Genomic DNA, 9312 nt, shown 5'->3' with positions numbered 1-9312 from the left:
TGCTCAAAAATTGTGTATTCTGACGCTAGTAGTACAGGGTTTGCTGGTTATGCAGTCAGTGCGAAAACTGGAATTTCATATGGTACATGGTCCATTGAAGAAAGTCTTAAGTCTTCGACATGGCGAGAATTGGTAGCTGTTTATCGTGTTTTACAGTCGTTAGGTCATATTCTGACTGGTCAGAGGGTGAAATGGTTTACTGACAATCAAGGGGTTGAAGCGATCGTATCGAAAGGTTCTATGAAGGTGGAATTGCAAAGTATAGCTATTGATATTTTTCGATTTTGTATTGCAAAGTCTATTTTGTTGGAAATGGAATGGATTCCTAGAACAATGAATGAAAAAGCAGATTATCTGCCAAAGATTATAGACATTGATGACTGGGGTATCTCATTTGAAATATTTGATATGATTCAGGCTAGATTTGGAAATATACATATTGATTGGTTCGCTTCCGAACATAATGCGAAACTGAATTCGTATTATTCAAGATATTGGAGTCCCACGTGTAACGGTATAGACGCTTTTTCAGAACAATGGGGAGGAAAGTTCGGATTATTTGTTCCCCCAATCACTGTCATTACACAGGTTATCAAGAAAATGGCCTTTGACAAAGCTGTTGGTGTTCTTGTTGTGCCTTGCTGGAAATCAGCTTTGTTTTGGCCATTTCTTTGTCCAACAGGGTCATTTATACCAGAGGTAGTTGATTGGTTCGATTTACTAATTAACAGAGAGAATTATGTGTCTAGTAGGAGTGGAAAAGGTATGTTTGGAAATATTGATTTGAATTTCCGTATGTTGGCACTGAAAGTTGATTTTTCTTCAATAAGTTAGTCATCATTATATTTGCGGCGAATGTGAGGCTACGTCCCTCGTACGGGACTGCTTGTATAAAAGTTAAACTGTCTAATTTTTGGTTTTATGAAAATTGACAAACTCGATACTGCATTCAAATCATAACTTTAAAGACGGAGATGCAAAATAGTCAGTGGTATTTGAAGCACACGCAGTATTGCGTAGGTGCAGTAATATTTAAGAAATTGTAAAATAAATTAAGGCAGTATTGCCGTGTTTGGAAGCGCAAGCAGTATTGGGGAGCGCAGTTTTATTTATTTATTTATTTAAAAAAAAAAAAAAAAAATTGTATAAATAAAAGCAGTATTGTCGTGCTTGAAAGCGCAAGCAGCATTGCGGAGGCGCAGTTATAATAAAGGCAGTATTGTGCTTGGAAGCGCAAGCAGCATTGCGGAGGCGCAGTTATAATAAAGGCAGTATTGCCGTGCTTGAATGCGCAAGCAGTATTGCGGAGGCGCAGTTATAACAAGGCAGTATTGCCGTACTTGAGGTTGAGAGCGCAAGCAGTATTGCGGAGGCGCAGTTATATAAAGGCAGTATTGCCGTGTTTGAAAGCGCAAGCAGTATTGCGGAGGCGCAGTTATAATAGAGGCAGTATTGCAGTGCTTGAATGCGCAAGCAGTATTGCGGAGGCGCAGTTATAACAATGGTAGTATTGCCGTGTTTGAAAGCACAAGCAGTATTGCGGAAGTGCAGGTATATTTGAATTGGTCTTTGAAAGTTTAAATGTATTATATTGAAGTTATGTCCAATTTCAGATTTATTAACAATAGACTTTACGTGTGTTTTTTCAGATCCATAAGACCAAAATTGATCAGCTCCCAGAAGTGATGGCGGGAAAAGTGCACCTACTTCCGAATTTGTTGAAGAAATCAAGGGCAGATTCAACCAGTTCAAAATATCATGGAGCGTTTGTGCGCTTTCAGAAGTGGGTATCATGCAACGGCTTGGGAAGTGGAGACGCTTTGCCCGCCAAATCTTTCATAGTAGCGATATATTTGGCTTCTTTAATTCAGTCTGTAAATTCACCTAGCCCAGTTATTGCTGCTTTCTATGCAATAAAATGGTATCATGACATTAACGGTCTATATTCTCCAACGAATTCAAAGTTAGTTGAAAATATTTTAGAAGCGGCCAAAAGAGTTTTGGGGAAACCAGTCGTTAAAAAAGAACCAATCACTGTTGATATCATTACATCTTTGTACAACAGACTATACGAATACAATAATATAAAAAATCAGAGAACAATTTGTGCATTTTTGATAGGCTTTTCTGGATTTTTGAGAAGTCGTGAAATGTTAAGTATTAAGATATCTAACATTGTATTTCATACTACTTATATGGCCATTTTTATGGAAGGCAGCAAGACTGACAAATATAGAGATGGTTCTTGGATAATGATTGCAAAAACAGGTACAAATATTTGTCCTGTAGATAACACTGTGAAATTAATAAAATGGGCAAACTTGAATGGTGATGATTACTTGTTTTGTAATTTAAGTGCTACAAAAACTGGACATAAGGTGAGAAATGTTAACAAAAAGATGTCCTACACAAATCTTCGTGACATTCATAAATGCATTGAAGCCTCATGTGTCAGATGTGAAAAAGTATTGTGTTCATTCTTTAAGATCTGGGGGAGCCACCGCAGCAGCTAACAACGGTGTCAAAGATCGTATGTTTAAACGACATGGTCGTTGGGCTAGCGAAACCGCAAAAGACGGTTACGTGAAAGATAGTATCGATGAAATGTTAAAAGTATCTCTAAGTCTTGGCTTGTAGAAGTATTGTATTTGTTCATTATATTGCTGATCCAAACATGTTTAAGATTTATTCATTACAAACTAAGGCCCCCGTTCTTTATATTCAGCAACGTCCGAGTGCTATACGAGCAGTCGTATCCAAATTCAATAAATTAAATTTGATTTTACTTTGTTTTATTTGTCTGTCCATACTGAGACATGGAGTATATACAGGAAATGTAATTTTCCACGTTTTAATTTATGAATAAGAGGAAAATTAATTTCCTTGATGGATGGAATGTCCAGTAGGTGGCGTGTCAGTAAGTTTGCTCGGTTGGTCTTAGGTGGGGAACAAGTCATTCAGCTTCGGACGTTGGACTGAACGAACAAGCGTTTATAAAACAAACAAGGAATTAAATTGATGTTATTAAGCTTTTTGTTTGGATCAGCAAAATGTAGTTATCATGATTGTTTTAATGTAATGGTGTATGTATAAAGAGTCTAAATGCCTTAAGTAAAGACATCGTGTTTCAGCAACGTCCGAGTGCTATACGAGCAGTCGTATCCAAATTCAATAAATTAAATTTGATTTGACTTTGTTTTATTTGTCTGTCCATACTGAGACATGGAGTATATACAGGAAATAGTGTTTTCAAGTGGGCACTCGATGGATGTCACGTATGCAGGGGTAAGGTGGAACACTTTTGAAAAATACCTCTTCAGGTATCACATATATGTGTGCCTGATGATGTTCAGACACGGCGCCATTAACAATGCTTTGTATCACAACTGTGTTAGACTTAACCATATTTACTTGGTACGGACCCAAATACGCTGCGTATATATTATTTTAATATATATATATATATATATATATATATATATATATATATATATATATATATATATATATATATATATATATATATATATATATATATATATATATATATATGTGTATATGTATATATGTATATATATATATATATATATATATATATATATATATATATATATATATATATATATATATATATATATATATATATATATGACCCATGTAGACGGACAAGGAGACGTCGAAATATGAGTTTTCTTCATTTATCACAAAAGGTTCCTTCGTAAGTACACTATACACAACTACCCTCTCAGGTGAGGGACTTGTCAACTCGAGCTCTCACTGGCAACTGAAAACTCCCTTCGTTACCGAAATGCAACCATTGCAAATCATGCTGAGACATGGGGTTTTGTGGAATACTCATGAATATTGAGTTCATTTACCTTGATGAATAACACACACACATATATATATATTGATTAGGAGGAGGTACGCACTCGCCCTCAATGGTCTATGATATATGGAGGAGACTGCAAACTGGAATAGGCCTGTATTGTACTAAACAGAAATGCAACATAAAATATATAAAAATATAGAAATCACCCAAAAAAACAACACATCTCCCACAAAGAGAATCAAAATTGAAATATTGCATGTAAAAATGTACACAAAACAATATAAATAATTTTACTCATTTCTTCTTAAGACCTCTGCAACCAAAACATAGAATATTCAAAGAGAAAAAAAAAAATCCTATCAGTTTTACATAACCTCATCAATAACCTCGCTCTGGTTGTGGGCAATACAGTCTTCTTGGGCGGGACAGGGGTAGGAATAGATATTCCTTCATCCCTCGATTTTACCTGTCCGGGTTTACGGCACAATTTCGTAACACAACTCACCACCACCGTTTCACCATTTATTTAAATCCCTACAACACTTGCACTTGCAACTTTCAACCGGTTGCCACTAGCTGTTTTCCCGAGAAAATACTTCATCTTCCCACCCTTCTCTTATAAAATTAAGTATAAGGTATTCACATCTACATATTCTCTAACACTGCCTACCCTCAAGGCTGAACTTTAATCCCGCAGTCACTTGCCATTTGGGAACTGCCCCGGCCACAACAACAGTAATCATATAAATATATGAATAATACAGCATCCGCATGACGGATCTTACTTGACCTATTTAACCTCTGATTGTTTTTAGGTTCACTCAGCAATGTTATACGTATTTCGACACTCAGCAAAATTACTAAAACATTTTACGTATAAATTTAGCATCAACATAACTCATTGTTATCATCACATTTATTCAAAACACGTCAAAAGAAGAAATGAGGTCTGTTCAAACAACAACAACAGCAAAGGGAAAAAAAAATTCTACTCATCAACTCGAGGGATGTCACGTATGCAGGGGTAAGGAGGAACACTTTTGAAAACTACCTCTTCAGGCACCACATGTATGTGTGCCTGATGATGTTCAGACACGGCGCCATTAACAATGCTTTGTATCACAACTGTGTTAGACTTAACCATATTTACTCGGTACGGACCCAAATACGCTGGCTCTAGTTTGTGTTTCCTAGGTTGTAATCGTTTCAAATACACACGATCGCCCACAAATACTTTTACCGGTACGGTTTTGAACCGACCATCATACTTTGAGCTGTGATTTTCATTAGCTCTTTTCAAAACCTTTCAGTGGTGTTCATTACTCTCCTCAATAGATTTAATAAATATACACGGTATTGCTCAGTTGAATAATTTGGCAATTGTTGCGAATTAATGAGTACCGTATATGGTAACACAGGATCCTGTCCGTACACTAAAAAGAAAGGCGTGTCCCTGAGCAAAGCGTCATATGCAATGTTCAAAGCTACCTCAGCTGTAGGAAGCATAACGTGCCAATGAAGGGAGTCATCAGCCACTAAGTAACGTAAAATCCGCACTACTTCCCTATTATGCGATTCTACTAAGCCATTTGCTGACGGCCTATACGCGGTCACTGAAAAGTGTTCAATTTTCATCAAATCCGTGACCGATTTAACCACCTTATTTATAAACTCTTTTCGGGCAACCAAACCTAGTAATGAAAAAGCACAGTGCCTGGGCTAATGAATTTGCAGATTTATCCAACATTGCGTAAGTATGAATGTACCGAGTAAATGCATCCACGGATACACATATATACTATGTTGTGTTAAACCAGTAGGAAATGGTCCTACTACAACCATGTGCACTCTATAAAATCTAATAGGAACCACAGGACACTTTCTGGCTTCCGGTACAGTGTTTTTATGTTCTTTGTAACAGTTACAAGCATGACAACCTTTTATGTAATTCTCTATAGATTTTTTCATTCCTAACCAAAAGAAGGATTCGTGTGCTCTCCTTAATGTTCTATCAATCCTTAAATGCCCTGCATATGGACTTGCATGTACAATGTGGATGGCTCGTTTAATGAAAGAGGGAGGAAGAACTACCCATGCACAAAATTCCCCTCCCCTCTTCTCGTAAGCACAATATAAGACATCATTTTCAATAAAAAAATTTCTCACGAAGCACATTCAGAAATGACTGATAACTCTCCGATTCCTCTTTAGTCACTGCTCGTACTCTTTCCATCCATTCCTCTTTTTTCTGTCCCCCTCGGACTTCTTTTATGTCACAACCTCCCAAGTTAATCAAACCTGCATCATCAGGGCATTCATTCTTGACACCCTTAGTCATGTCCTCGGTCACCCACATATATTCCCCTTCGCCGTTCGTATCTCTCTCTCTCTCTCTCACTCTCCTCTCTCTCTCTCTCTCGCTTTCCTCTCTCTCTCACCCTATTTTCTGAATGCTCGAAGGGAGAAATTTCATCCTGTTCTCTATTCTCTCTATTTTGAGGGGGGTTTTCAATATTTTGGTTACGTTATTCACTCCTCTTTTGTGTCCTAGTTGTTACTCCTATTATTGCACCACTAGAGAGAGCATCAGCTACCTTGTTAGCTTTACCTTGTATGTGGTGAAAACCCTTTATATTAAACTCTAACAATCTCTCAATCCATCTCGCTTGACGAGAGGTCAAATCATTTTTATAATACAAATCAGTTAAGGGGCGATGATCACTTCGCCACTCAATCGACTGACCTAATAAAAAGAACCGATGCCTCTCTAGAACCCAAAGAATAGCCAAAGCCTCTCGTTCGAATGTACTATAATTCTTTTCTGCCCCTTTTAACGCCCGGGAAGCAAAACAAATGGGTCGCTCTCTGCTTTTATCATCTCGTTGAGAAACTACGCCACCAATAGAGACGCTACTAGCATCTGTTGTCACTAAAAACGGGCGATCAAATCTAGGATATGCGAGTAATTCATTGCTAGATAAGCCAGCTTTCAAATGGTTAAAGGCCCTTTCTTCTTCCCCTCCCCAATTCATTACTTTTTGTTTCTCTAAAGCACCTAAGGGTCTCGCTATCTCTAAAACCTCTTATGAATTTACAGTAATAACCAGCAAGCCCTAGGAACCCAACTACTTCCTTAGAGGTACGTGGCCTGGAGAAATCTGCAATAACCGCTACTTTACTGGGGCAGGGTTGGATAGCTTCTGGGGTTATTATGTAACCTAAAAATTCGACCTGTTTACAGAAAAATTTGCACTTTGACAAATTTATTTTCATACCATTACGTCGCAATGCTTCTAAAACTTTACGAATATTATTATTATGTTCTTCGGCCGTTTTCCCTGTAATTATGATATCATCTAAATAAACAAGAACATTATGGCCAATTAAGGGCGACAAAACCGCCATCATTACTCTGGAAAAATGACTTGGAGCATTTTTAACACCGAAAGGAAGAAAATTAAACTGAAATAATTGATCATTAGCTATAAATGCCGTTTTACATTTACTGTCTTCCTGAATGGGTATTTGATAGTATCCAGATTTTAAATCAACAGTTGTAAAATATTTGCTATCCCGTACTTTCACAAGTAATTCTTCGATCGAGGGGAATGGAAATGCATTATCCTTAGTGACTGCATTCAATTTCCTACAATCAACACACAATATTACCGAACCATCCTTTTTCCTAACAGCTACAATTAGAGAAGCCCAGGGGGATTCGCTCTCCTCGATTATCCCTTGTTCCCTTAATTTATTAATTTCCCATTCTATCTCTCCCCGGAAATGAATGGGTACCTTATAACGCCTTGACCTGTTCGGCTCCACCTGCCCAGTTTCAATGCTGAAGGGAAATCGATCAATTCTCCCGGGTGGCTCATCTCCAATTGCAATTACATCGGAATAATTATTAAAAATATCACTAACTACATGCTGATATTCTGAGGGACATAATTTTTGCACTTGCATAATCAAATTCTGGGTGCATTCGTCTGTGCGGGATGGAGTTGTGGCTCCCAACATCCCATTATAAGCAATTTCACATAACTCTAATTCGCACACAGAATCACTTCCTAAAACAACTCTTTTATTTGACAAATTAACTATCTCTATATCAGCTCTTTTTTCTTTAATTTCTGTCAAGCCCTCTAATATCATATTGGCCCAATTGTCATGGGGTTTAACAACTACCTTGGTTCCTTCCGCAAGAGGGCGACACAGGGTCACAGATATGCTCGTTCTCACCGAGCTAACACACGCACTTACTGTCTTATGACTTTCTATCGGCAAAATGTACCCTCCTGATTTTACTGATATTGTATCTTATCCCCAAAAAGTACAAATTTGATTATTAGAGATAAAGTCTATTCTTAAGATAGCCTCGATTCCTGGAATTCCCAAGGTGGGCAAGACAAAAAAATCAAGTGTGTAAACTTCACAGACCCCACCTTGAATTTGAAGATTGTTGTATGGTTTATGTGTAGTCTATTTCCTCCTGGCATGTCAAGAACAATGGATGCCACTGGCTGTAGTGGATTTGAGGATAATTTTTATTCAATCAATGAAACACTGGCTCCTGTGTCAATCAGCGCTCGGATGGATTTATCTTGCAGGTCGATCCTAACTTCTAACATTCCCAGACGGCCACTATGAGATATGGGCCATGGGCCAATGACCTCAGCTGCCATGCCACTGCCCCCTGGTCCTCTCCATAGTGCTGCGGGGGTAAGGTTGGGGCTACCGATGGAGGTCCAAGTGCCTGCTCTTTCACGTCTTTCACCACTGCTTCCTCAGCTACTGCTTGTGATGTCATGCGGGGGGCATCGAACTCCCTCGTCTCCACCTTCCTCTGTTTCCTTTTCCTCGGATGTTGGGCGGGGGGAAGTGTGCGTGTGCCACAGCCTGTCCGGCCTGGGCATTTTTTGCTGGGCACTCTCGAGATAGATGACCGTAGGCCTGACAAGTGTAACAGCGGGGCGATCTTTGGGTGGGGCACTCCACTCGTCAGTGCCCCTCTCCCCCACAGTGCCAACATCTTGTGGTGGGATGTTAAAAAAAACAAGCCCCACACCCTGAATCACACCTACTGACAATGGTCTCCTCAACACATACTTTCCCCTTACGTTATCTAAAACTGGACTCTTAGACAAAAGGACACAAAAAACAAAACATAACCTTAAAACTATATATTTCTTACAAACTATAATAAATTCAACCAAAATCAACAGCATCAAAAACTTACACTAAATATACTATAAATACCATTCAAATAAAAGCAAAAAAAAACCTAACAAACTTAAATTACACCGCACACCAACACCAAAAATAAATATATATATGAATTATATTGTATAAATATTATTATGGGACACTGTGGCTGTCCTCAACACAAGCCAAACTGTCTTCTATGGCAAACTACCAGTATCACCACTTGGTGGTCAAATATTCCACTGGGTGGCAATTTGCACACACTACTTCCCTGA

The 9312-nt window shown here is 38.3% G+C and overlaps 1 protein-coding gene across 1 annotated transcript in view; it reads left to right on the top strand.

Annotated features, from left to right (window-relative positions):
- Nucleotides 1-2513, top strand: part of LOC137650851 (uncharacterized) — a 2999-nt gene extending 486 nt beyond the window's left edge. The window contains exons 1-2 of the mRNA XM_068384008.1: nt 1-699; nt 1650-2513. The exon at nt 1-699 is cut by the window's left edge and continues 486 nt beyond it. Coding sequence (XP_068240109.1) covers nt 1-699; nt 1650-2513 — 1563 coding nt within the window. The remainder of the gene's footprint in view (nt 700-1649) is intronic.
- The last annotated feature ends 6799 nt before the right edge of the window (nt 2514-9312 follow it).

Source organism: Palaemon carinicauda, chromosome 12, assembly GCF_036898095.1.
Source record: "Palaemon carinicauda isolate YSFRI2023 chromosome 12, ASM3689809v2, whole genome shotgun sequence".
NCBI lineage: Eukaryota > Metazoa > Arthropoda > Malacostraca > Decapoda > Palaemonidae > Palaemon > Palaemon carinicauda.
This window is presented reverse-complemented; position numbering and strand designations above follow the sequence as displayed.